The following is a 26,548-nucleotide window of genomic DNA, read 5'->3' as shown; positions in this document are numbered from 1 at the left end:
ACGATAAGAGAGATGGCAGGAACTCAGCTGCTCACCTTCCGAGTGTCTAAACGGGCTCATCCACTTTGATGACTTCCGTCATTGCTGAAATTGCTGATAAAAACGACCAGGACGGCACAGTATGCGGCACTGGCCGCAAAAAGCTCGTGGCGCTTCGCTTTTGTGAGCAAGCTCATGGCGGCTGAAAACAGCAATGTGAATACAACCAGAATCCCAACGGCGTCGAAGGTGGAGTTACGATCACCCACCGACGTCAGCTTGTACATGGCGACAACTGGGAGTACCAGGAGGATGAAGATGATGAGTGTGATGATCAATCCGACGAGCTTCTCAATCCGAGACTGCGAATAGTAGTATAGACATTTATCATCTGTCTTCTCGCGGAGCTCCTTGGTCGCGAACAGTTTCTTGATGACAGGTTAGTCACGATGAGCAAAGGTTTCGTAAAGAGCGGATTTTACCTGAGTGAGAGGACCATGCATCTTACGTATGCACGTCTCAATCAGTCCGTCGAACCCGGACCACTCGCGGCCATGACGCAGCGAGACCAGGTCCTCACGACGCTTGATGAAATCTTCTTCAGGCTCATAGTTCAGCGGCTTAACGTTCCAGAACCAAGTCCGAAAGCTATGGTAGTCGCGATTTGATGGCCGCTGGAAGGTATTGAGATCACGAGCTTTGGCGAGTATGTCGTCTAAGAGAAAGTCAGATCGTCACATCAATGCGAAGTAGTTGGTGGAGAGATGACGTACCATAGGTGACAAGCTTGTGCTGTATGGTGCTTATGAGACCCACCCGTACACTTTGCGTCTCCTCCCTCCTGGCTTGCTGAAGGTCGTCTTTTCGAGACATCAGACGAGCTCCATCCCCATTCTCCAAGTCCATCTCATCGAGATCTGTCAGCTGCTCCTCCAAACTCCGAAGTTCATCTTGGAGTTGAAGTATGACGCGGGCATGCAAATAACTGAAGCCGCGATATATCGACCAGCTAGATTCACTTGATTGGAATGCGGCCTGGAGAGGGTACCCAAGCGAATAGCTTTTTACTTCGCATGATTAGTAAGACTAGATATCCGCCATCATTCGTGAAGACCTACGAGGTATAGTTTTAGTGCTGCGTATCTCCTTCTCCACCTCCGCTGGTGAAAGTTCGGATTCTTTTAAAGTCAGCGCAGTTAGGGACTCGATACTGTGGATGCTTTACCATGAAAATCTTCTGGTTTGGCGTCTTCAATCGGTATCGATATGTGCCCCGAGGATTGCGATTCGCTGCAAAGACTCGACTTTTCCAAACCGCTCCTACCTTGCGAACTCATCTTCGCTTTGCCAGTGTAGTTAAATACCAGTTGAACGTGTCATCACAAAACATTGATTAGAAGAAAGTTATAGCAGATTAACTGCGGCATTTTCCGCTTTAATAGGTATGTTTGCTACGTGTTGAAGGACAACAGAGGGCGCACAGCTTAGGGCTGAGGCAGCCAACCGGGATACCTGATTACTGTGGCGCATTCTAGGTTCTTTTAGGCAAAATTGAAGAGATCGAATCATATCTCATGTCGGCTTGAGCTTGTTCTCCGAAAACCAGTTTTCACCTTCACTGTACAGCAGGCCTTTCCTGTCCTTCAACTTGTACTGCCATCGACTCTGGTGATAACGACGCTCAGAAACGGTGAATGCATCGAATTTGACACGCGTCACCTCTGTTCCGTCGATCATCACACGTTTGCTCACCCTCATGTTGACCTTGTCGTCTTCCTTGAAGCCTGCCTTGCGCTGATGGAATGTGTCAGTGGCGCTCACTTTCAATTGAGCGAGCTCTGCGTACCCTATTGGGATCGAGATTAGTGATCGCCGCCGACTTGCTCTGCTCGCTCTCGGGAATATCGTTCTAAGCACAGGTGGAGACCACCGGTCAGTGTGAAGCGCTCTAGTGATGACGATAATGAGGCTTTACCTGATCTGCCATGACCGGTCAATTTTCTTGAACTCGATGGCTAGGCGTAATTGTTAGGTTCGGAATACAAGAGGTCAGGCTGAGCAGCTGTAATTCGGGCGCAGCCGGCCTCTATTTAGACTGAGGCTCCCAAGGCATACAATGAGGAAGGCTGTGCAATGACAAACTCTATTTGAGCGAACTCACCGTTCCCAATATGCCACCTTTAAGCCTCATATCACATGTTGTTCAGCTGAACGATTGTCCGCATGACAGTTTGGTGGGGTCGGTGCGTTGTGGTTGGAGGACATATTTTGTGGCACAAGGGAGCGCCCGCTCAGCTTTGGGACAGCCAATGGATGAGCAAGCATTCTGATAAGCAGTTCTCAGGGAAGCATGCGATGTTGGGGCCGGTAAACGCCAACGTAAGCTGTCCCTAGTTGTTCCAATTCGTGTTTGCACCGCCGCTGGAGGTCCTTCAGAAGGAATCACAGCGACGAACGTAACGATAGGATAACATAAGAAGGGCGCTTCCTGATGGGTAGCCCTACAATCAGTAGTCTGCTGTATCACCTGAGATATGGCTGCGCAACGTCAGTCAACTGCACGACCTGCGCATACCAAGACTACCGAGCCTTGCCAGAGCCCTAAGCCAATCAATCCTTCCCGGCAGAATTCTATCGTGGTACCAGTCACTGTTGACGATCTCACCTTCCTCGACCCGGGTAACGAAGAAGCCAAGAGGGAGCTGAACCGCGAGGCTGAGCGGCGCACATTGTTCCAAAATGTGTCGAATGGTGTACTTCAGATACCCAATGGTTATCGCAAGGTTGAAGTGCTGATAATACGTTGGGATGAGAGTGTCGACGAGTTCAAAGGCCACGAGCAAGAGGTGAGTCTGCGCATCATTCGAAGAAAATTGCCTAATTAAAGCGGCAGATTGGTCTCCTTGAAACGATTTTCACAACTGGCTTCGGGTTCGGATGTACCGTGAGAAGAATTCGGAACAGCCGGAATCCGCAGATCGACCTTAACCACCATATATTGACCCATGTGCACGAACACGACGGCGAAGACAATCTGCTGATTATGTACTACACGGGCCATGGTGTCCGTATCGAGGATGACAAGGGCTGCAGTCGACTGCAGTTATCTGCGTAGGTAGCCTGAGGAGTTCCAGCATTCGGTCATTAACACGTAGCAGGTCACGAAATTGGGATGAGAGCAGTGGCCATGCTTATGCTCCTACAGCATTCTGGGATGAAGCAGAAGCACCTCTCAAGTTACACGCAGCAGCTGATACACTAGCTATCTTGGATTGCTGCTCCGCGAGTACTGCTGCTGTGACCCATAAAGGCAGAAACGAAGAATTGCGAAACTATCAGTTGTTAGCGGCTTCTTCAGCAGACGAGTATACACGTGGGCTAGGACAAGAATCTTTTACTCATGCATTGTGTGAGTCGCTTCGCGAACTCTTATTCGAAGCAAAGGGTGGAACATTTCCAGTCATCAAACTGTGGGAAAGAATCAACACTAAGAGAACAACACAGGCCGCTCTGATGTGGGATCGCTTACAGCGATACAAACGTAATGTGGAGCTTGGACGACTCGATCCAAATCCAGAACGGGACGAGTCTTTTCGCAACGAAGAACCGGAAAAAGCCTCACTTGTTTTGCGCTTCTCGCTCAAAGAAGAGGCGCTCGGCAACTCTCAGGTTGAGATGCTTGCCCGACAATTGCCCGCAGTCTTCAAGGAGGCCGGGGTTCTTGTGCGGCGAATGGAGTACGTGGAGCTTGAGCGACGAGACGATGTAGCGAAGGCTTTCCGCGCCGAACCTGGAAGACCGTATGATCCAGCGAAAGCTTTCCGTAAGGTCGTTCACCAGGTACAGGAAAACATTTCCAGCGACAAGATCGGTCATGGCGAGCATGAGAAACAGTCTGCGACACTTAAGCCAAGGAAGCGCAAAAGCTCGTACTCAGACACGCTTCTGGCACCTAAGAGAAATGCGAGAGAGAGCTCGCTCACGTCAGAGGAAGCCACCGATTCAGGCTTGTGCACGCCGCCGAAGAGACATACAAAGCCGGGGTCTGAGGCTCATAAGTGCTGAGGGATGTTGAAGGTACTGTCGTTGCACAATTTCAATTGCCAGGGCTTGATCGAGCCTCAAAGGGCGTCTGAAAGGTGCGCAATCCTCACTTCGAAGAATGCATCTGAATGCGCAATAGATGGAAGTCTGGTACTCTAGATAATGGAATGTCAATGGTTGACGTGTGTACCTGGGCAGCGACTAAGAGGAAAGCGTGACCTCGTGACGGATGATCTGCCCGTGGACGCGCTTGGCTGAAACAGGACAGCTCCGCCGCTATCTCCGCATCATCGCGTTAACCCAGCCACCGTGCCAGCTGCCATAGACGTTATCACGGTTCTTGCTAGCATCTACACTCCAGCAAACATGAAGTCAACGACGATCTTACTACCTCTGTACACTGCAGCCCTTGCAGCTGCAGTTTCGCATCCCAAGGACCCTCAGGCGGTCCTGCAGGAGCCGCAGCTTACTATCATCGAGCCAGACGAATATCTTATCGAGCTGTCTCCGGGCGAGACAAGATGGGTTACCGAAGATGAGAAGTGGGAGCTGCGTAAGGTATGACATTCCAGCACCGACAGCAGAACACGTGGAGCCTACCGCTGACACGATGCAGCAAAACATCAACTTCTTCGACATCACGAACAATGAAGAGCTCGGCACGCTCGACCGCCGGTTCAAAGCCGAAAGCGTCAAGTTCCCCGAAAAGCCTGTACACAACGAGACCATCGTTCCCCTGCTCAAGAAGCTGGAGAAGAACAACATGCGCGAGCATCTCGAGACCTTCACCTCGTTCCACACGCGATATTATAAGTCCAAATACGGAGTCGAGAGCTCGGCATGGCTCCTTGGCCAGGTCAACAAGACTCTCGCGGATGCAGGCGCTGTCAAAGCCTCCGTGAAGGCGTTCCCTCACCCATGGGGCCAGTCCTCCATCATCGCCACCATCCCTGGCAAGAGCGACAAGACAATTGTCATCGGCGCTCACCAGGACAGCATCAATCTCTTCTTCCCAGCTCTCCTGGCCGCCCCAGGCGCCGACGACGACGGCAGCGGTACCGTAACTATCCTCGAAGCGCTGCGCGTACTCCTCAAGTCTGAAGAGATTCTCAAGGGCGAAGCAGACAACACAATTGAGTTCCACTGGTACTCTGCTGAGGAAGGAGGCCTCTTAGGATCGCAGGCCATCTTCCAGTCATACGAGAAGGAGGCTCGCAAGGTCAAGGCTATGCTTCAGCAGGACATGACCGGCTACGTCCAGAAGACGCTGGACGCGGGCGAGCCTGAGTCTGTTGGTGTCATTACTGACTTCGTTGACCCCGGTCTCACCGAGTTCATCAAAAAGATCATCACTGTCTACTGTGGCATTCCGTATGTTCTGACCAAGTGCGGTTACGCCTGCTCAGATCACGCCAGCGCGTCTAAAGCCGGCTACCCGTCAGCCTTCGTCATTGAGTCCGACTTCAAGTATAGCGACAACAAGATACACACAACCGAAGATAAGATTGAGTATCTGAGCTTCGACCATATGCTTCAGCACGCGCGTATGACGCTTGCTCTGGCGTATGAACTTGCTTTTGCCAAGTTTGACTAGCGGCGATGAAGTAAGATAAAGTTTACTTCCCGCCGTCGACATGATTGTTTCGTAGTTATTGCACGAACAGCCAGCGGTTTTTCAGTCATGGATCAACGTATTGTTAATGATCCTCCAAAACATCGAGCACTCCATATGGTGTATATGAATGCGTCTGTCGCTGCACATGTGATTCGGTGTAGGGCGTACGCGCTAACACAATGCCCTAGTGGTGACCTGTTTACCCTCATCCCGGAGCCGCGTCCGCATGGCTAGCTGAGATTCCCGAACGAACGTTGCTCTCCCACATTCTGATCTTTCTCGGTCTGGTCAAACACATCCCCAGTTCCTAGATACTATTCACACGTTGTCGTGGTCACTACTTCAGATGAACAAGATGAGTGCATGCAGGTGCAAGCAGAATCGCCAGAAGGAAGATGTATCGCGAACGTACCAACAATTACAAGAGTACGCTCTTCCCTTCACCCTTGGGAGTACATGAATTGATCTACAAATAGGGCTATGCAACAGACGAGTTCCATCAACAACAAGCTTCAAGGATTGAAAAAGGAAAGAATGCGGCTTCTGGTCGAGAAGCGTGCTCTATACGCGAAGTATGTGGAAGAATGCATTGTTTTCGCTCTCAAACGTACAACACACTAACGCTTTGTTCCAAGGACGTCGCGAGCCACTGTAAGATCTCACAGTCGAGCTTGGAATATGGCCTTCTGCGATGAGATGCAACGTCTCTTGCCACGTGAGATACGCGAAATGATCTATGGAGAGCTCTGGAGCGCGAATGGCGGCGCAATCGCTCCAGCGGACAAGTCCTTCAATTACCTGTGCGACCTTGTAAAGGAAGACTGCTATTGTAAATTCGGAACTTTGGAGGAATGTATGGGACACAAGGCAGCTCCACACTTCATCAAACAGTCCTACGTTGGACTTGAGACCGCGCGCGAGGCGCTGGAGATGTGGTACAAGATGGTACCTGGCGGATCGAATTACCGCCACCTCTTCGCAACGACGCTTTCTGAGGCAATCCGGCTACTCACTGCAGATGCTTTCAAAGTTGGTCTCAAGCCTACAGCGGTACTGAGAGGACTGATTGTTGAGGTCCCCATTAAGGACCTTGTTGCTAGCCCGGCCGAAGCGCAGGCCATGGTTGACCAACTACTTCGCATCGTTCATAAACGCGACTTCCACCTTTACATCCGACTGCCCCAGAGAAACATCCGACTCAACCTCTGGACCCCCATTTTTGAACTATTGCGACCCGTATTGACAGCTTTCAAGGAACACAGTCGGAACATACGCGTTCAATGGTTCTACCAACCAGACAGGACTTCGACTATAAAGTACGACCTCAACTCACATATCCGATATCCCAATGCGGAATGGAAGGAATATGTGATAGAAAGTTTTTTCAACCCGCGACAACAGTGCATCCAGGTCAGACACAGGGACTATCTTGTGGAAGACAATCCGGATTACGACCCTCAACATCACGAAGATACAACCAACAGAATGAACAACTGCTTCGGCAACGATCCAGAGACGGATTCAGAGGACGGATCTGACACTGGCTCAGATGATGGGTCTAATACTTGCCCCGACGAGGAAAGCCCGTATTGTAGTTCGGATGAGTCGTATGATTCAGATTGAGATGTAGAGACGCGGAATGAGAGCGCGATAGCGGGGCTTGGTTTGGTGCCTAGCCCTTTGATTTAATCTATTTTAGAGATAAGGAACCTTCGTTTCCCTAGGCCACGGGAAAGCCAGAAGCAAGGTACGGCTGGTTTTAGTCTCATTGTTACTGTAGGACTACTTTGGGACCGTATCCTGATATATGCCTCAACAAGCTTACGTTTGATGAGAAGCACCTGACTGCTGTCCGCCTTGAACATCATCCATCTCTTCACCGTGGCTTCCAGCATTCTCGTAGCTTCCATTATCATCACCCTCATCACTTTCCTCATCATCCTCTTCGTCCTCCTCGTCATCATCATCATAATGGTAGTAGGTGTGGCCACCATTCTCGTCATCCTCGTCGCTCGAATAATGTGTTGTCGCCCGTTGACCTCCCACGCGCGGAATGCAATCGGGGCACCGACAGACCCCTTCCTCATGTCTCAAAGTCCCAGTTTCCATGTACTCGCGCAGAAAATTATGGGGCGGAGGTCCGTCATAATTGTCAGCGTACATGATCGAATCCATAATTGATTCCTGGCGGTCGTAGATTTCTTCTTGAGTGAGATACACCTCACTGTCGGGATCGAAATCTGGGCGATTCTCATCCCGGTACAAACGGTGGATATCGGAAACATCGGGTTGCTGACGCATTTGGTTAGCTGGATGCAAAGAGAGATCGAAGGAGAACGAACTGCATCAAAAAAGGTCACGGCGTTCGCTTTCCATTCCTCCTCGGGCTGTGTCATAGCATCCAAAATGTCGTACGTTACCACACCGTCATGAATAGAATAACCTTCCTTGTAGACAAAGGTGGCTTTCACGATCGCCCCTTCGTCCTTCATCACCTTGACGGGTTCTCTCAACGCGTCAAATACCTCTTTCCAGAGATTAAGCCGAATATGTTTCTGGCTGACTTTAATTACCAGCTTGAAATTCCGTTTGTTTTGGATCTTGAAAAGAGGCTCGGTGATGAGTTCTCGACGATGGTCTGCACTGCCAATTTTTCCCCAACGCTCTACTCCCTGTTCCCAAGGCGCCTGTGGTGGAACAAATTCGTCCACTGTCATGTCGATCTCCAGATTTCTGATGAACTGGGCCGGCTCGCGTCCAGTGTTAAAAGCGTCCCTGCAGATGATTTCCTTCACACCCTTGGGATTGTACGCATGAAGTAGTCTATCGTGCTTGGTCGCTGCAACGTAGTACCATGACTCCACTAGTTCTGTCGCCATCTCCCGTCCGACCAGCTCCGGTCGCACAAAGAATGGGAGACATAAATGATATGGACAATTCAGGTCTTCGGGTTTGATGCACATTTGGCACGTGGCGTTAATCGTATTGCGCATGTAAACGAGGCTGTCTTCAATGGTATCTTCGTCCCAAACCTGGGCCCATACCAGATCCCGAACCTCGCGAGGGAAGTAAAACTTCATCCCCTCGTATTGAGCTTGTGCAAGAGCCAAGAGCATAGGGCCGCCTTCGCGGTGAAGAAGCCTAGTGGTAGAATTAGCGGTTGCGTACACGTGAAAAGGAGGCAGCCGCAAGTACATTGGTTCAATATCACAACGGTCTAAGTACCACGATGGATGTTTCCAGTACAAATGATGGAGTTGGGTGTTGTTGTGCGAAATCATGTCCTTGATAATGTCAGGCGTGCTTTCATCATTCAGATACCTACGACAAGAGTAAGCTTTTCTGTAAGTCGTTGCTATGTGAATATAATGCTTACTGGGAGATTTTGGTGGCGTGCACCTCGGGCGTTTGCATCTCAGTCGCCATGTTGGTACTTTTATGAGGACGATTGATGGTAGCAACGCATTCGAAGTTTGGCGCGATCAAGGGTTATATCCGTTCGCTCCAACGCCAAGACCACCCCTCACGACTATCATTTGGAAGGATGTTCAATCCGATTCCGATAGGAACACCCTTGTCTTGTGGATTGTAGCCACCTGCAAAAGCGGGACGTTGTCCAGGTATGGGGGTGCGCGACAAGGACATTCGATGCGATGACGAACGAATTACATCGGAAGGATTGTTCCTGCAGGCGATCTTCTTATGCGAAGTAACGCATGAACGCCACTGACAACATTGTGTGATCCTAGAAGAACAAGTCTATGAGAGAGTCAGGGCACGTAGCATGGTCCTAACGTTCGCGACTCATGTGTGCATGCACAGCACAAAGCCGAGCTAAGAGGTTTGCCTTGCTTTGCGCTGCGCGACCGAGCTTTGGGTCAGGCTTACTTCCAATCGAGCATAGCATCAGCAACACGATTAATTGTTCAGTCAAGATTCCTACAAGAGGATGATGTGTGATTCAAAGAGTTACAGCCCATCCATCTATACGGAGATGTAGATGCAGATGCGCATCGGAGCGGCGACAAAAATCATGAAAAGGTGTGCGTCCGAGATACAGAATCACGTCCATGCCGTGTACATGAGTAGAGCAGACCAAATGAACAGACATGGAGTGCGCGACAGATCTTGAAGGAGCTCAAGAGGCCATGAGCAAGCTATACCAAGCCATAGAGCGGTCGAGGCAAGGTGCCACAGACCTGGCTGCCAGTGTTGCCAGCCTGGAGCTTCGTACCCTTTAGGCCAACATAGGCTTCGCGCCTGGCCGGGTTGCCAACAGTGACACTCCAGGTCTTCAAGCCATAGTAGACCCCGATGTGGTGTACGAGCCAACGTCCGAAGCTGCCTCCAACGTCTTCCTCGGGTGTCTCAAAGAGCATGAGCTCCTTCTTGATAGCCTCAGCCTCTGTAGGCGAGCGGAGATCGTTCATCTGCCCGTTCCTTCCAACGAAGACGATCTCGTCGTCCTCGCTGTCCGGATCGGCAGGTAGGCCGTCTTGCTCTGCCTTGCGCTCCTTTTCTTCCCAGCCCTCTACGAACTTGCGCACTTCGCCTTCAAGGTCCATCAGCAGACCCTTGGCACCGCGCGATCGCTTCAGCTTCTCGCGCAGCTCCTTGGGCACGACACCGGGAGTTGTGGGCTTGTTGGCTACGGTCTTGGTCGCGGACTTTTGGGCTACGGCGGCGGTCTTGCGTTCGTTGGACTGGCGCTTGAGGCCGGCGTCCCAAAGCGGAGCGAGATAGTAGGGAACATTCTTGGACGTGTAGGTAGGATGGACCTCCCAGTCCTTCGGCAGCGGAGGCTCCGCGTAGGGGTTGTTCAGGAGGCGGTCTGGCTAGAAATCAATTGACGCGTACTTTAAACGATGAATTACTCGCAGTGCATGGGAAGATCAGGACATGGTGTCGCGATGCGCAAAGCGTCTCCAGCGGAAGGGGGAGGGGCAGACCCTCAACGTACCATTCTCCCAACGCTGCCTGCGCCTTGACCCCTCTTTGCCCCGGAGCAGGGCTTCACGCCTCTTCAAGCTGTCGCGACGGAGTGGTTCCTTGCGATGATAGTAGCCACCCTCCTTTGCAGCTGCCGAGGCACCTACGGGGTGGGCGGCAGCGGCAGGCGCATCATGGTCAAGCGGTATCGCAAGCGTAACCGAGGTACCCTGAAGCGCATCACCAGGGGTGGATATAGCCACCGAGCTGAGCGCAACTGTTGCTTGCTCGGTCCACGCTTCGATGTCGATGGGCTGAGGCGGGGCAGCTGCCTGCTGAGGGCTTGAGGGAATATCGCCGACGGCCATTGTGGTGGCGTTGAGGGTGCGAACTACGGGAGGCGTGGTAGGGATGGGCTTCAACAAAGGGAGATGCTACGAGATCGTAGTAGATAGATATCTGGACAGAGGACAAGGAGACAGAAGTCTATCACCCACTGAGCATGTGTTTAGGGACAGATGGCGATAAAGGCCGTGGCGCGATAGGAGTCATTAGGTCATGGTCGGTAGTTCGCGTCATGCTCGCCAGCCAATCAAGCCGCAAACGTGGGGCAAGCCACATACCTATAGGTACCATCCATGGATGGAGTAAGACAGCAAGAGTCACACGTCTGTGACTGTACGCGCAGTCATCTCTGCATTCAAGCAGGCCAAAAAGTGATGGAACAGCTGTTGAAAGACGTGGTCTCTTCAGGTATTACTCATGTGAGCTACGAAGCCGATGCAGCAGCTGTGTCACATGTGAATCGTCATCTATAGAGCTTCCTCCCTCACATGCTTCCAACCGCTGTTTTTCCCATGATTACATTGAAGCTGGGTCAATCAATACTGTCACTTGCCAGGACCATCATCACCGAAACTTGTGAATACATGGCCTAACGAGGCTGTGCGATCATATATGACCATGAGCGCAACGAGCTGCTTCATCTTCCTACTGTTACACCCACACGTTCTGAGAATGTCTGTGTCAATGTATCGCATGATCCAGACTCCGCTGTTACAGTAGCTTAGTGTTACATAGCCTCGTTGTTTGAGTAAGATAAGCATACACACCAGCCAAGTCTACGTCTCGTCTGCCCAGAACTTGTCAATGTCAGCGGGGGTTGTGATGTCGTTACGTTCAGCAAACTCCTTCCAATCTAGCGTTGGCTGATGCCATTTGCGAATCGAGACGAACGACCTCTTCGACGACCTGCGCTTCCCATTCGCACGACGTTTGACTTCCACAAGCGGCCAGTCCGTCTCTTGAATGTCTCCTCCCTTGCCCTGTATAGCTAGCTGTAGGCATTTCGTATACCACTCCGGTAGTCCGTTGATCTCGACGTCTCTGATACCCCGAAGGGATGCCAGGCTTTCAAGACCGAACATGAACTTTCCAGTGTCTTCAGGAATACTAGGCTTTACGACCTGCGGCCAGGTGGGACGATCGCGCAGCATCCTCTTCATCTTGTCTGGTGAGACTAGCTGAAAGTCGACTTTCAGATCTTGTAAAAGAGAACTTTGATCGCTGTCATCTGCATGCTCTTTCAGGATTTCGACAAGATACTCGAGTCTTGACCGCTGACGCTTGACCGCCCAGTGGCTATCGACATCGGGTATCACGTCGATGTGAATGCTCCGCAGGTTACGTAGTAGAGGGAGCCGATCGGGATGACCGAGAGGTCCAAAGACGAACGGGCTCCGTAGTGATTTTGGCCACATAGAATTTCCATGAACAGTAAAGTTGTAGGTATTCGACCCATACATAACCGCTGGAACCATTAGTACACATCGATACGCGTCAACGGAAGACTTACACTTGGCCTCATTGGACACAAATTTACTCACACAGAATAGTTGTGTCTCGACAGTGAAATGGTTATAGCGGCGCACTTTCGTGTTTTTGTAGTATGGGTTGCTTCCTATCTTGTATGGGACGTCTTCGCCCTTTTCGAAGGCATTTGTGGTCCAGTCAGGTTCGTTGCTACTCGACCATCCATACCGCTCGAATGTAATTTCCATGTTGTGTGGGATCACGAACGAGTATACGTGGATTCGCAGTTCCGCTGGAAGGTCGAGCAGGCGGAAGCCTATCATGGATGGTGGTGAGTATTTGCGAGATGTCTGCACACTGTCGTTGGTATACTCGGATTCGTCCTGAAGAGTAATGACTTCCTTTCCCTTGTATGTCTCGTGTAGGAATTCGACTTCATCAGAGTCCGAGTCGGTGTTAGAGGAAGTCATTGTTCTGCTGTAACGACGACCTGTGGATGTTGAACTCGTGAGCGGTGGTTTGAAATCTTCGCAGGAGGCCGAAAATTGAAGTTGATCAGCTTGTCGACTGAGCGGTACCTTGGTACTACACAGCAAAGGCTACCTGCGCCAAGACCCAGTGTTCTAACGAATCCGCAACCCGAGCGAAGTGATCGGGGGCGGTCGCTGAAGGATTATTTCTTGAAAACACGAGAAACGAGGAGGATGTTACCAGTGGTAGTGTGATATCCACGACTGTAGAAGGCGCGGTGTTGGGGCGGTCATTCAGGCTGCAGGCTGCAGCGCCAAGACTTTCTGCATGACCGAAGCAAACGCGACTGCGCCGCCGGTCAAGGTACAGATGTTGACCTGAGTCCTGGTTGTTCCATACTATCGAGTATAAGAAAACTCGTACAGTGTGTTCGAAGACTACATTTGCTCGACAATGAGGAAATGCGGAAAGTACGATGGCGCTCAAGCGAGCGGACGGGAAGAGAGGGGATGACAGCGGAACGACAAATCCAAGATTTATCAGTGTTGGGTCTATGGAGGGCAATCATTTATTGCAAGCACACTGTTCTGAACTGCAAGCGTCTGCATATCCACCATCCATCATCTGCAAGTATGAGGCAAGGCTTGAGTCCAACGTGGACGCCATTGCTTGCAGTAGCTGCGATGCATATAGTCTCCGAGTATAGCATCATGGTCCAAGAAGAAATCACCTAGACAGCGCGTTGGCCATCTTATGCAGTCCCTGCGGTTTGCTCGTCGCGGGCCATCTCCTCTGCCAGCCATTCGGCCTCTTTCTGCATCTCTTCGTCGCTTCTGGGCTTGCGGCTATCATTGTCCACAGCAGGAAAGCGACTCTTTCTCTCTTCTTCAGTGAGACCTGCCCCAGCTGCCCTCTCCTTGTTGGCTAGCTGCTTACTGAGGTCTGCGTCCTCGCTCTCCATCATGGCGTAAATAGCATCGGTGCCACCCTTCTCTTCTAGGTCGTCCTTCTTGCGAGGGATGATGTGTGCATGAACGTGAGGCACGCTCTGGCCTGCATCGACGCCATCCTGTATGGCGATGTTCAGAGACGAGGCACTGAAGACTCGCTCCACCATGCGGGATACGCGTTGTACAGTCAGGAAGAGGTCTTGCACTTCGGCAGCGGATAGATCGTTGAAACGTGGCACGACCCGACGCGGCGAAACCAAAACATGGCCGGGCAGTAGTGGCTTGAGGTTGACTATGGCAAAAGAGAGGCGGGTTAAGTGGAAGACCTACATCAAGTTAGCTTGAGCTGCGACTGCGGCGGCGGCTGCACGGGCACAACACACCTGGTTGGTGACGACAAAGGAGCCAAACTTGACGACCTCCTTGGTGAGCGGCATCCTCCCCGTGTGTCGCCTCAGATGGCGTCTAAGCGTCGTCGCAAGCACTGAGGCGCCAAGCACCTGGGCAGTCTCAACTCAGCGCAAGCGGGCGACGGCGCACGGAACATTCCTCGTGCGCTTCCATGCACCATGCACGCCATACCTCTTCACCCCACTGCCACCGTAGCGCCCACGCTACACCGGAATCTCGAGGCGAGGCGACCAAAGGGCCCCGTTCTCGGCCCAATCTCATATCGTGTCACATGCTGAGTTGCAGGCGGCGCAATCCGCGTCGAACTGATGCGACGCGTGCTGAGGTGCTACTCATCCATTCGCACACCCAGACGCACGTCCAACACCGTGGGGACGCCGACGCCGCATCGTGGGGTTGGCCGCTGTCCGCGCAATCTGCAATGACGCCGCCGACGCCCTCTGCCCTTACTCCTCCTCCGCCGGCCGCCTATGGCACTATAAATCTCACTTCCTCTGCCTGAAGCCAATGCCCACCTGCACTGCTTGCTCTTATCAATTCCCGTTACTACTGTGGAGCGCCTAGTGGACCCTTTTCACTCAGACCTTTCTGCTAGCACCCTCTGACTCCAAGCTTAGCTTACTTGGACCGCCTACTCCACCAACAGGACACGCCAAGAGGGTCTCATAACTGAGCTTGGCTGGAGCATAGGGTTTCGAGCCCGGCCCGGCTTTCAAACAAATTACCCTCCAGCGCAAACACGCCTCCGCCTCCGCCTCACCCGCTTCTGCCTTTGCGCAGACAAGCTACTATTGATTGACTTGGCACTCTGCACTGGCGGCGATCCTACATTGTGCACGACGAGACAGGAAGGATCCCCACAGTCCCACCACGTACGCTTGTTTCTCAAGCGTAGGAACCAGCATCAGGGTTCGTTGTCGACCTTCCTTCGCTTCAGCTATAAGAGGGTCGGACCTCCGATTTTCTGCCCGTCTCAACTCCAATCGGACATAGCATATTCCACCACGTTCCACTTCGATTACATAGCGCGACTACCACATACGCCAGCCCACGTTCTCGCTGTATCCATCCAACCACGGTTCCGTTGATCGGTACCGCGCATCATTTCTAGGCGACTATATAAAGGGTCTCGGCATCGCTTCTTGCTCACAAGCATAAATTCCCCGACACGCCTGTTCCAAAACCGACCACTACACCTTCCTCTCATACACCCACATACACAACCTCTACGATGGATATCGCCACTACTTCCCGCGCCTACTTCGCCATGCCTTCCCCCACCCCTGAGGAGAAGATCTCCCTCCAGGCCAGCAACACAGTCTACACATACCACTGCCTGTGCAACCACCTGTTACTCGCAACCACCACGCCGCTGCCCTCTCTCCCCAAACGCCAACACACACGCGATGCCGCACACATCATGCCGCTGCCTCCAGCGCCCACTTCCGGTCGCAACAAGAACGCGGCTTCGCAAGACCACTACGGCCTCCTCCTGTCCACCCGACAAGATCGCCAAGCTGAAATCATAACCAGCGACGAGGGCTTCGAGAAGCGTTATCTACAGCGCTGCGGACGGTGCAATCTGGTCGTGGGCTACCAGCTAGACTGGCAACAGTTCTCCGTCGATCGGTCCGGCAGGCGCGAAGACTACGTCTTCCTTCTCCCGGGTGGCTTCGTCAAGACGAGCGACATGATCATGGGGAAGACGGCTACCGCACCCGCATCTTCATCCGCAGTGGGCGGCGCAGGGATGGGCACTGTCAATGTCACTCAGGTCAAGGCATAAGGCGGATCCGTCAGCCGTTGAGTTCTGGGGCTCCCCACCTTCCGCATACTTCCCCCTGGGGATTATGCACAGTGCTTCTCAACAGAATTTATGGAACCACGATTACGATTACCCTGACGAATCTGGGTCTCGGCGTTTATTGATTTCGGTTGCTTTTTCCATGTCGCTCGGAGTTTGGCCGCGTGGATAAGCGGGACGTTTTTATTTCCTCACCCTTCTCACATCTAGATACCCCATTGGTGAACGCGCAAGGCTTCTCATGCTACAGGAGGAAAGAAGCCTACATGTCTATAAGCACACAGCGTCCCTTATGGATCCAAAAACAGAGTTGCATTCCCTGTTTACAACAACTTTTCACTTGCACATGCGTGACTTGCATGACTCGACTTATTATCATATTGTCTGTGCATCTTGATTCGCTGCTCGCAGCTATCTGACTCCCATGCCCTGCAGCCCTACTGTGCAGATATCGAAGAAGTGTATATATATCATGTTAAGACAGTTCCAACGCCGACGTAATCCGCATGCAAAAAACCGTGACCCGTTTCAGACATGCTCGCGTAAAATCCTAATGCAGGAGAAGAAGATGATGACGAAGAAACGAACAAGGACGGCAGGTACCGTAGCCTAGTTCTCCGCAATCGTCTTGACGAACTCTGCAGCAGGGAGTTAGCCAATGTCACTGTGTACGTGGATACGTGAAGACTCACCCCTGTAGTCCACCTCGTTATTGCTAGCATCGATGGTGCTCTTGAACAGCTCATCGACCTCCTCCTCGCTCATCTTCTCGCCCAAGTTGGTGAGAATGTATTTGATCTGACCCTTGCCGACGAAGCCACTCCTATCCTTGTCGAAGACCTGGAAGCCACGGATGTACTCTTCGATATCAAAAGGTTCGCGGAAGCCGCCGGGGCGGTTGAGGATCTTGGAGAAGGTGTCGAAGTCGACTGCGGAGAAGTCGTTAGCCTTGAAGTCCGGATGCAGCGAGGATGAGACACCTGGGAAGGCGAATCAGGGCATGTGGAGATACGTACAGTCTGCACCAACACCACGCTCGAGGTCGGCGATTTCAGCCAGTGTAGGGTTTTGGCCACATGCGCGGAGGAGGTCGCCCAGTGCGCCGCGGTCGACACGGCCGTTGCCGCGCTTGTCGAAGAGCTGGAAAGCTTCGCGGTAGTTTGTGGAGGCCTGATTACTGTTATCCATTGCTCTTCGATTTGTGTGTTGTGAAGTGGCTAGTAGCGGGGTTGTTGTTGTGGGATGAAGCGTTCGGTCGGAGTGTCGCTGCTGCCGGAGTGAAGGGGCGCTGTTGACACCATGTGCGACAAAGTGAAGCACGCGCGCTGTGCTGTTGCGGCCACCCGCCGCTGCCCATTTTCCGCTCGCCAGGGCAAGGACGACCTGGCCGCGGCCAACCAACGATAGCGTGGAAGCCACGAGTGCTGCGGGGTCCGAGTTTCGGGGGGAAGGAACATCTTTTACATACCATTGTGAATATAGGTGTATGTGTGAGTTACTTGGTGACAAGAAGGATATCTAGCAAGTCCAAAAACGGTGGTATAGGCGGTGTGAGGGTTCAATCTGGTGTTGAAGGGGCTGTTTGATGTAGCCTGAGCGGGGGCCGCAGGGTGCGTCGAGCGCAAAATACTGCCCGCCGCCAAGGGCGAAGCGTCGTCGTCTAAGCAACGAGCGGTGTACTAGGTATATCGATTGATGTCTATGCTAGGCACAACAACAGACTATAAGGTTTGGAGGATGACGGAAGCTCATCAGCAGAACTCTCTTTACTTGAATTTGGCACGATATGTATCCGGCCGTACCTGCGATGGGCAAGAATACATTTACATTGACATTAGCAGATATTATACCTCGTGCAGGCACTTTACTATCCTCATGCAAGACGTTCGCACGACGGACAGCAACACTGTCCGCAGTTCATGGGAGAAGACAATTGCTTGTTGCAAATCCCATCTTTTTACATAGTCAAATCTATTGAATACCTCTAAAACTTCTCCATCAAGTTCTTCCTGACAGTCCACATGCGTGCCCTCTTTCCGTAGATGTACATGGGGATGCTGAACAACATGCATCCTAACTGAATACCGCCAATCGCTAAAAATGTATCTTTGCTGCCGCTCGATTCAAGCCAATGCGGGAAGAAGAGGGAAAAGATGAAGCCGTGTAAAACGTCTGTCAAGGTGCGTTAGCATGTTCGTGCTCAAAGTAATGTTGAGGAGCGACTTACTCTTCGAGAAATTGAGCGTGACAAGTGCCTCGCCTGCGTACATGCGGTAACTGTCAACAACGAAAGTAATCGATGTCGTACTAGCCAGCGAGCAGCCGAAACTGATGACGCCAAAGAATACGGTAGGGACAATCCAATTGTCCTTCTCTTCTGCGCTCCAGCCGAAGCCCATAAGTCCAATAACAGTGCTAATCGCGATTGGCAACGCCATGAGAAGACGGAATTCCGGCTCGTATACACCATCGTTCTTGCGCGCCATGAAACGTACTACAAGGTCGGAAACTCGACCTGCCACTGCCGTACCAAGAACGCCACCTATGAAAGGCGAGATGTAAACGAGACCCACTTGAAGCGGGGTAAAGTTATACGAGGTATCGCGGTAGATGTGGGCGACCGATTCAGAAAGCACAATCAGCCAACCAACAGCGAGAGCGTAGACGAGCGACGACCAAAGGACCGCGGGATAGGCGAAAAGAATGAACGGGCGGACCGCGACGCGAAGCCATTTGTCCTTGACAAGACGTCCGTTCCATGGTCTGAGGGACTGGCGGTACGACTTTGCTGGGGCATCACGATAGTAGTCGGTGTAGTGGATGCTCAGCTGCTCCGAGATGTGATCCGCTGCAGCAGGATCAGACGGCGGGTGTCCGCTGTCAGCTCGACTATCCTGCTTCTCAGGGTCGGACCCCAAATTTGCCGGGAGCTGGCCAAAGTAGTCGTGTCTTGGGTCCTCTCCGGGGGTAGAATGGATACTCATCGGGGAGCGGGGAGTTGGCGGAACACTTGCATGGCGTGCAGTATCGTCAGTCATATCCACGTGGCCAGTCTTTTCATCGGGATCCGGCTCTGCAAATCCAACGTGGGCATTCTTGTGGCGTTTGGCAGGCTGCTCGTGAGGTCCTGCCAGAGGCGATGCTGGCAATGGCGTCGCTGGCATCGACGATACGTGCTGCGCTTGTCCGTCTGTGGCCTTCTTATGATGAAGATTTGGCAGGTGGAAATGTCCATGGTGTTTTCCTGGGCTCTTGCTGCGGGCGCGAGTGTGTCGCTTGGCTGGCTGAGGTGCTCGGTCCCAGAACGTTTCGGGTACGAAGAAGAAGATGAGGAAGAAGCAGAAGCCGACGACAATGGCGGTGATCCAAAACACCCATCGCCATCCGAGGGTTTGCACGATAGCGGCACTGACCAAGGGAATCAGGTTCTTTCCGCCGAGCAAAAGTAGTGTGTAGATACCCAAGCGATACGCTCTTTCATGGAGGAAGAAAATCTCGGCAATGGTAGCACTGGGCAAACACTCGACCGGAGAGACGGCGAAGCCTTGGACAATACGAGCCACCACGAGTGAGGCGTAGTTAGGCGACACGGCGCACCATATCGAAGAAATGGTGAACAGTATGATTGCGCCCAGGTAGACGGGTCGCTTGCCAAACAAGATGGCAGTAGGCGATGCAACAACGCTGCCGAGACCAAGTCCCAACATGTACAGGCCTGTAGTCAAGGCCACCTGGGGAATCGTCACGTCGTATGTCTCAGCCACATCGTTGAACCCAGCAGCCAACAGCGGCGTCATTCCTCCTCCGACCATACAGTAGAAGCCAAGCGACACGAGAGCGAGATCTCGTCGCACCTGGGCCCAGTTGAGCGGGTCGTTTGCTGAATCCTCGGGCTGAGGGTCCAGAATGAAGCGGCCGTCCTTTGTACGCTTCTTCTCGGGCCGTCGCGAACGGGACGACTGGCGGGAGCCATGCGAGGCAGTCCGCAGGGGCTGGGGGCGCTGTGTGGTGGGTAGCGACGAGGCGGATGTGCGTGCGTGGGCATGTTGCAGTCCTAGCGGCTCGTTGCGGTTGTGCGTCTTGGACAGGAGGATAACGGAGCCTGTGAAGAAGGTATTAATTGTTTGTTCGCGTATCGATTACAGGGCAGGAGCGTCCTTACCAGGCACTTCGTCCGTCTGTGGGTCGCTCAGGATTCCCAGATTCCACTTGGGTCGTGGGGCATCCTTCTCTTGTGTGGTGGATGTGGCAGTCGAACTCTCAGCACTCGCCGCCGCTGGTTGCGGCTTCCGCCAGGGAGTGAAGTTGACCATGCCGTCTGCGCTTGGAAAGGATACTCACAACCAGAGAAAGAGGGATGTCGGAGAGACAGCAAGGTCTATATCACACGCCGCAGCCTATAATCGATACCAAGCCTCTGATGACTAGTCTGTTCAGCGCAAGACTCACGAGGACCCTCTCTCCACACCAACACCCTGAGTCTCCACGACGCTGCAGATGCACGATAAGGACAGGTGACGGGATGTGGAGTCTCCATATCCATGTTGGGGAGGCAGCACAAACATGTGCTTACTACGAACAATGCGCGTGCTCAAGAGAGAGGGTTATCGCTGTCCCGCGGTCGTGCATATCGCGGCTACCAATGCTAGCGCCGCGGCCATGACGTACAGCCAAGGTCCATGTGACTTGGGACGCGTCCAGCAGCCCGCGTTATTGGCTGCCTTGACCTTCACCGCCAACATCGTTAGACGTGCTCAGACGTGCTCAGACATGCTCAAGACATGGTTCTCGTTGCAACACCTCAGCCACAGCCAAACTGCACGCGATACTTGCCGCGTCCGCCGTTTCCGCCACGCTACTTTTAGGAAACGCGTGGTTGCAACATGTGCTTCGCTAGCCTCTGCAGCCTTTGTCTAGGAAACGAAATCTGACCGCAAACGTTGCCGCCCGACAATCGCATTGCAAACTAGCAATATTGGCGAACACGAGGCGATCACGTCTGTGTGCCAGGCTGCCAGCGAGCAGCATGTCGGCCATACCGCGGCTCCGCAGGTTTCGGCCAAATGAACCGGGTCGATCAAAAACGCCTGACTGCTCACCACCACGGCATCTCGATATTTCCATCCACTGGTACGATGATGACGATTCATGACCTGACACGTACAGATGCCCAACGTCCGATATAAGCACCGCATCGCACATCGCAGTAATATCGGACAAGGAGACGCGTCGATCACGCATATCTTGACATGTTTTGGAATCAAGATCGAAAAACTGTCCTTTGATCGTTCCTCTGATTTCTCTTGCCTAGGAATGTAGTCACAAAGACAAGAGCACATCGACCGCTTCCGGCGGCTCCCAGATTAGGATACAGAGCGTCTACAGTGACTTGTCGTCACGACACCCACTTGTGTATAGATTCCAGGTTTCGCTCAAAGGCGTACTCTAGCTCGATGCATGTCCCCGCAGAAAAGTCCATCATACGTGCTGGGCGCCGAATATCTACCAGCTTTCGCCTGGCAGGTCTGATGAAGATTGTCATGTTCCGATCAATGGAATGATGATAGTTTCAAAGCATTGCAGAATATGCCATATTGCAAGCATTCACGCCTACATGCTATCCTCTCTCCATCTACTCCTAACCTTCTGCCAGCCTTCCATCTCTCCCTTTCCACCCCTCTTCTCAAGACCCAGTCCGCGTTCAACCCACTCTTGACTTCCCATCTCACTTAATCTCGACAGCGCTCTAGCAAACGCAAATCTCTCTTCATCGCCAGAGAAGATACTGCTGTTCTTCAACATGTCCATATTCATACCAAGATCGTCCATGAGATTGCGCATCACGTCCGAGATGGCTTCATGGTCGTCCGCTTGCGCAGATTTGGCAGGCGGCTTCGGTGAAGGAGAGACGGTGGTAGGAAGTTTCCCAGCCTTTTGTGTAGCGGTTACCGCGTCGTTAAGTTCGGCTTGGTCGAGGAAGAGGGACGTTAGTGGAACGGCTGTAGTCATTACTAGCTTGGCCTGGGTTTACGTTAGCATGGTATACTCCAATCACAAGCCTTTTGCTATAGGGTCTTGTGCTACCAGTATCTCGCTTACCCTTGATTCGTACACGGCATCTATAAAGGTGATGAATCTCCGCGCCAAGTCTCTTGACCTGTGGTTCATCCCAGGCACCCCTGTAATGACGAACGCCTCATACTGTCTCGTGAGTTCGAGGTAATCGGCTGCTCCCGTAGCGCGTCCGATGATGTCGTCAAAACTAAATACGGCGCACTTCCCACTGGCCTTCGGCACGCGGACCTCCCTTCCCCATACTTCATGGATTGCGGGGTGTGGGGGGTCGTTTTCGAAGTCGCCAAGGAAGCGGAACCATCTCTCTACATGCGTTTGTGCGGAGGCATCTAGAGGATGGTGGTATACACCACTTGGTGGCCGGGGAATCTTCCTGTAATCTGTCGAAGAATCCAGGTTCAGGACCGTAAGCCGCGTTTTGAGAAGGTTGATGCATGGTACAAAACTCTCTCTTTGTATTCCGTTCTTGTAAAGGTCGTTTGGGTGTCTGTTACTCGTCGTGACAATGACGGTTCCGTGGGCCATCAAGCTCTCTATCAGTCGCCTTAGGATCATGGCGTCGGCAACGTCCGTACACTGGAACTCGTCGAAGCAGAGGACAGAGGAGCGCTCTGCTATGCCCGCTGCTACAAAGGGTATACTGTCAATGTCATTCCCATGCTGCATCTTCATCTTGTGTAAATCCTTGTGTACGCTCTGCATAAACGCGTGGAAATGTATCCTTGTCTTCCTTTTGATGTTCGGCGGCAGAGTGTCGTAGAACAGATCCATCATCATTGTCTTCCCACTGCCCACATCGCCAAACATGTACATGCCCTTTGGCAGCGAATCGGGTATAGGTGGTAGGGCCGACCCCGCGGAGTTGGACGACGTGAGGAAGGAAAAGAACGACTTCTTGGGCGGCTGTAGGGACTCGATAGTGGGTTGTTGAACGGGCGGTTGCGTGTAGGATTTCAGCATGTCATGGAGATCTTGCAGGTTCTTGATGATGTTGCGTTGGTGCTCGTCGTCTCGCAGTCGTCCGGACTCTACGCGCGCATCGTACTCGGCCATGGGCCCATGGGTCTGCTCAGACTGGTCCGGCGCATCTAGCAAGGTCAGCACTCGGTCCATGCAGTCGCTCTACTAATGGCCGAACGTACACTCTTGCGCAACCTGTGCGTATCCTCTGTGGCCCACCGGCGCAAACGAAACTCTGTTCGAAGCATGCGCCAGCCTGTTCGTGCGTGCCAGACCAGGCCCTCGTGCATTGCTCGTCGCCCTCGAATGCCTTGCGCAGTCCGTACATAGCGCTCTTTTGCTGTCGACAGCCAAATTCTGTCCGGCGGCGATGCTCCTCGGCGCCGGGCCAGCGCATCGCGAAAGGGTCCTCAACCCTCTCAGGGCCTCGGATGATGTCATTTTCGACATTTCGCGCACAGCCTAAAAGCTCGCGACGATGACGGTAAGGAAAGAAACGATCGGGATCTATGGCATTGCGGAGAAGAAAGCTCAGCAAAAACGCCAGGCGACCGAGCTGAGCAGGGCTGTGGAGCGTCGAGCATGTGCGCGACCCACGACGGGTTGTTTAGGGTGGCGCGGGGAGTTTCTTCGCTGCACCCTCGGCTTCTGGCTTCCGGTATGGCTGAAGCTGCAGGGGTTTCGGCAACACTTTAGTAGCCGATTTACATACAGCGAAAGCTCATCGTATGCACTCGCACGTGTCTATACGCAGATACTATTCACATTCTTCATCATCATTAATTTAACATTACTACCGTCTGCATCATCATCATGACTCCTCTTCCGCAGCTACGCTCTCATATCTCCCTCCTTCACCCCCTCCACCCCGCTGATACCTCATCTTTGGCACCTCGTACAGCCTCGTATAATCTACTCGCTCACCACCAAGTCTCGCATAACCACTTTCCTTCGTGCCAAACATGGGACTGGCATCACACCAGAAATCCTTGCAATTCGTAACGATGCCGCGTGAAAAGGGGTTCCCTCTTCTTTGCCGCCGTATTTGCTCTCCTTGACTTCCGTGGAGGGCGATGGTGAGGAATGTGTCGATTCCAAGGAGACGCTTCCACTGGTTCCAGATGGAGGCTTTGGGCTGAGGACGCCGGGGGATGTCGCCTGTGTCTTGGCCAGAGCCAAATCCGTTTGTTGGTGCGCTGCCGGCACCGCCAGATACATCCTGACTGGTGTCGCCGGTCGTAACAAAGGAGTTGAGTGCATCCGCGGGTGTAGCGCCATGGAGATGGCCGCGCATGCTCTCGTAGGTTGTGAGGTTCCGCGCAATCTGAAGCAGCTGGACACAAAGCAGCATGGTTACCCAAGTCAACTGGAAAGCTGCCCATATCGAGAGCACAATCGTGAAAGGATCTTTGTTGAGGACTTTGCAGAGTTCCGGTGAGATGACGGCGCATTTGGGGTAATCCGTGGGTGCATCACGTATCTCCAAGTCTGCGCCAGTTAGCTTCATGGTGCAAAATCAAGGCGTGATGACCTACAAGCAAGTGCCAGCCTGATGAACATGACAATACCGAACTCCAAAGACAGTACGTATAGCACAAAGTGTCTATGATTGTTGTTCGCCACACAGTTGTTGACCCACGGGCAATGACTGTCATAGTTAGTGCCACCCTCACTGCCTACGAGGAGCACTTACTGATCACTCTTCGCGACGCAGCGCTCGCAGCGCTTGCAATGCTTACTGCGCAGAGGTTTTCGCACCATGCAATTCACACAGAAATGGTGTTCATCAAATTGTCGTAGCTCCATAAGCTCATCAATAACCGCCTTGGATGCACTCCTGCTGGCCGACTTGGGCACGAAGCCGGGATCAGTGGTCATAGTGAAGAAGTAAAAATAGGCCGTAGATGCGTAAAACGCCGCAAATAGGAAGTTTAGAAGAAAGTTCGTTCGTATAGTCCCTCGTTCATGTTAGCGAAATGGCTGTGTGTAAGATAAAGTGGCTTACATGGTAATACAGTCGTTGCCCAACGTGCACCGACCCAGAAAAGCGTGCCAGCGAAGATACCGGCTAGGAAAGGCTGGAAGGTCGTCAGCGACTAGGCGCAAGTGTTTAAAGCACTCGACTCACAGTATGATGTATACTTCGCATGTTCGAAGGACCCCAGCGCAACAACCTTTGCGCTCCCCATTGCATAACGTACGCAACTATCACGGCCAAAGGAATACCAAGAAACGCTGGCAAATGGCTAACAAGAGAAAGCGCAACGAACAGAATGGCAAAGGGCCAGAAGAAGATGAATCGGCTCAAGAACCACCTCGTGTCTTTGACTCCCGGGATGGGGAACTGCCGCGCGTTTCCGTTCTTGTCGAAGCCAGCTTCCATGAGAGCGCGACGCCATTGCCGGGTGGTATTCATCTCCTGTGCCGTGACCTCTGGAGTCTTGCCATCGTTGTTCTTGGCGAATCGGTCCGCTCCGTACTCGAGCAGCTTCTGTATTGATCCCTGGCTGCCTTTGACGAGCGCCCAGTGCAATGCAGTGAAGCCCTGGTCGTCCGTCGCATATACATTGGCACCCCATCGGAGGAACAGATCCACGCAAGACGGATAGCCTTTGTATGCCGCCCACATGAGCGGGGTGTGACTCTGCGGATCTGCGATATCCACGGGTATGTCTTGGTGTAGTAGCAGGACAATCTGGTACACATTGCCATCGAGGGTTGCGCTGTGCAGGAGATTGAAGCCCTGGTCGTCGGTGAGGAGCGGATCGGCGCCGTGGTCGAGGAGGAAATTAACGATGTAGTAGTTGCAACGCTTTGCAGCCCATAGCACAGGTGTCGCGACAGCATCGCCGCCCTTTGCGTTGATGGGCGCGCCGGCCTGGATGAGGAAGTGGCAGAGCGCGTAGTGATTGTTGATAGCCGCCCACTACTCATAGTCAGCCCCGGAACATGCTCCAATGCTCTTTGGTACCCACATGTAGCGGCGTTATGCCCTGCTCGTCCTTGTATGTCGCATCGAACTTGCCGCCGTCGAAGAGTTTCTGTATAGCCGCAATCTCACCCAGTCGCGCCAGCTGCATGATATCCTCCTCCACTGGGAGGCTTGGCTTATTATCCGCCATGACCTCAAGTTCGTGGTCGCCTGGAGAGGTTGCATTGCTGTCTGACTGCGTGTTGGCAGCCATCTCGGGGGTCCGCGTGATGCTGTATGGTTGCGGAGCTGACGACACCTCCGGATCGTGGTAGGGCGGCTTCAGAGGCGCAGTATCGATTCAAGATGGTTCGGGAATCTGGAGAGGTTCTTCGGGTGTCACCGCATGCTGAATAATAGCGAATATGAAAACCAACTGAGGTTTGCGAGGCTTCGCAGGCGCGGAACATGCGGCGTCTGCGATTTCCCAAATGCGACCAATGCGCTCATCCCACATCCCTGCCGACTAACGCAAATCGTGGCGGTGCCACGCAAGCCTCATGCCTGGACCCGGAATCCGGCTTCAG

The 26,548-nt window shown here is 52.8% G+C and overlaps 11 protein-coding genes across 11 annotated transcripts; 4 read left to right on the top strand and 7 right to left on the bottom strand.

Annotated features, from left to right (window-relative positions):
- Window positions 1-56: 56 nt before the first annotated feature.
- On the bottom strand, window positions 57-852 carry J4E93_006566 (uncharacterized protein; the record flags this gene model as incomplete). The annotated part of the gene is made up of 3 exons (XM_049344479.1): window positions 57-407; window positions 462-694; window positions 753-852. 3 exons carry the CDS (start codon window positions 850-852, stop codon window positions 57-59), a joined length of 684 nt encoding a protein of 227 aa, XP_049198133.1.
- A 1,661-nt stretch (window positions 853-2,513) lies between these two features.
- On the top strand, window positions 2,514-4,044 carry J4E93_006565 (uncharacterized protein; the record flags this gene model as incomplete). The annotated part of the gene is made up of 2 exons (XM_049344478.1): window positions 2,514-2,825; window positions 3,484-4,044. The coding sequence occupies 2 exons, from the start codon at window positions 2,514-2,516 to the stop codon at window positions 4,042-4,044; spliced, it is 873 nt and encodes a 290-aa protein (XP_049198132.1).
- Window positions 4,045-4,389: 345 nt separating this feature from the next.
- On the top strand, window positions 4,390-5,617 carry LAP1 (Leucine aminopeptidase 1; the record flags this gene model as incomplete). The annotated part of the gene is made up of 2 exons (XM_049344477.1): window positions 4,390-4,581; window positions 4,640-5,617. 2 exons carry the CDS (start codon window positions 4,390-4,392, stop codon window positions 5,615-5,617), a joined length of 1,170 nt encoding a protein of 389 aa, XP_049198131.1.
- Window positions 5,618-6,316: 699 nt separating this feature from the next.
- Window positions 6,317-7,261, top strand: J4E93_006563 (uncharacterized protein; the record flags this gene model as incomplete). Its single annotated transcript, XM_049344476.1, has 1 exon — window positions 6,317-7,261. The coding sequence occupies one exon, from the start codon at window positions 6,317-6,319 to the stop codon at window positions 7,259-7,261; it is 945 nt and encodes a 314-aa protein (XP_049198130.1).
- A 2,534-nt stretch (window positions 7,262-9,795) lies between these two features.
- On the bottom strand, window positions 9,796-10,935 carry J4E93_006562 (uncharacterized protein; the record flags this gene model as incomplete). The annotated part of the gene is made up of 2 exons (XM_049344475.1): window positions 9,796-10,469; window positions 10,599-10,935. The coding sequence occupies 2 exons, from the start codon at window positions 10,933-10,935 to the stop codon at window positions 9,796-9,798; spliced, it is 1,011 nt and encodes a 336-aa protein (XP_049198129.1).
- A 753-nt stretch (window positions 10,936-11,688) lies between these two features.
- Window positions 11,689-12,849, bottom strand: J4E93_006561 (uncharacterized protein; the record flags this gene model as incomplete). Its single annotated transcript, XM_049344474.1, has 2 exons — window positions 11,689-12,377; window positions 12,423-12,849. 2 exons carry the CDS (start codon window positions 12,847-12,849, stop codon window positions 11,689-11,691), a joined length of 1,116 nt encoding a protein of 371 aa, XP_049198128.1.
- A 752-nt stretch (window positions 12,850-13,601) lies between these two features.
- On the bottom strand, window positions 13,602-14,237 carry J4E93_006560 (uncharacterized protein; the record flags this gene model as incomplete). The annotated part of the gene is made up of 2 exons (XM_049344473.1): window positions 13,602-14,126; window positions 14,184-14,237. 2 exons carry the CDS (start codon window positions 14,235-14,237, stop codon window positions 13,602-13,604), a joined length of 579 nt encoding a protein of 192 aa, XP_049198127.1.
- A 1,205-nt stretch (window positions 14,238-15,442) lies between these two features.
- J4E93_006559 (uncharacterized protein) lies at window positions 15,443-15,997 on the top strand (the record flags this gene model as incomplete). The annotated part of the gene is made up of 1 exon (XM_049344472.1): window positions 15,443-15,997. One exon carries the CDS (start codon window positions 15,443-15,445, stop codon window positions 15,995-15,997), a length of 555 nt encoding a protein of 184 aa, XP_049198126.1.
- A 627-nt stretch (window positions 15,998-16,624) lies between these two features.
- J4E93_006558 (uncharacterized protein) lies at window positions 16,625-17,486 on the bottom strand (the record flags this gene model as incomplete). The annotated part of the gene is made up of 4 exons (XM_049344471.1): window positions 16,625-16,653; window positions 16,708-16,944; window positions 17,032-17,185; window positions 17,484-17,486. 4 exons carry the CDS (start codon window positions 17,484-17,486, stop codon window positions 16,625-16,627), a joined length of 423 nt encoding a protein of 140 aa, XP_049198125.1.
- A 513-nt stretch (window positions 17,487-17,999) lies between these two features.
- On the bottom strand, window positions 18,000-20,328 carry J4E93_006557 (uncharacterized protein; the record flags this gene model as incomplete). The annotated part of the gene is made up of 3 exons (XM_049344470.1): window positions 18,000-18,187; window positions 18,243-20,117; window positions 20,178-20,328. The coding sequence occupies 3 exons, from the start codon at window positions 20,326-20,328 to the stop codon at window positions 18,000-18,002; spliced, it is 2,214 nt and encodes a 737-aa protein (XP_049198124.1).
- A 1,297-nt stretch (window positions 20,329-21,625) lies between these two features.
- On the bottom strand, window positions 21,626-26,235 carry J4E93_006556 (uncharacterized protein; the record flags this gene model as incomplete). Its single annotated transcript, XM_049344469.1, has 8 exons — window positions 21,626-22,036; window positions 22,115-23,178; window positions 23,996-24,538; window positions 24,586-24,698; window positions 24,744-25,008; window positions 25,056-25,128; window positions 25,179-25,976; window positions 26,026-26,235. 8 exons carry the CDS (start codon window positions 26,233-26,235, stop codon window positions 21,626-21,628), a joined length of 3,477 nt encoding a protein of 1,158 aa, XP_049198123.1.
- Window positions 26,236-26,548: the final 313 nt, after the last annotated feature.

The sequence above is a fragment of the Alternaria ventricosa genome, assembly GCF_023758065.1.
Source record: "Alternaria ventricosa strain BMP 2768 chromosome Unknown scaffold_11, whole genome shotgun sequence".
Taxonomy (NCBI): domain Eukaryota; kingdom Fungi; phylum Ascomycota; class Dothideomycetes; order Pleosporales; family Pleosporaceae; genus Alternaria; species Alternaria ventricosa.
This window is presented reverse-complemented; position numbering and strand designations above follow the sequence as displayed.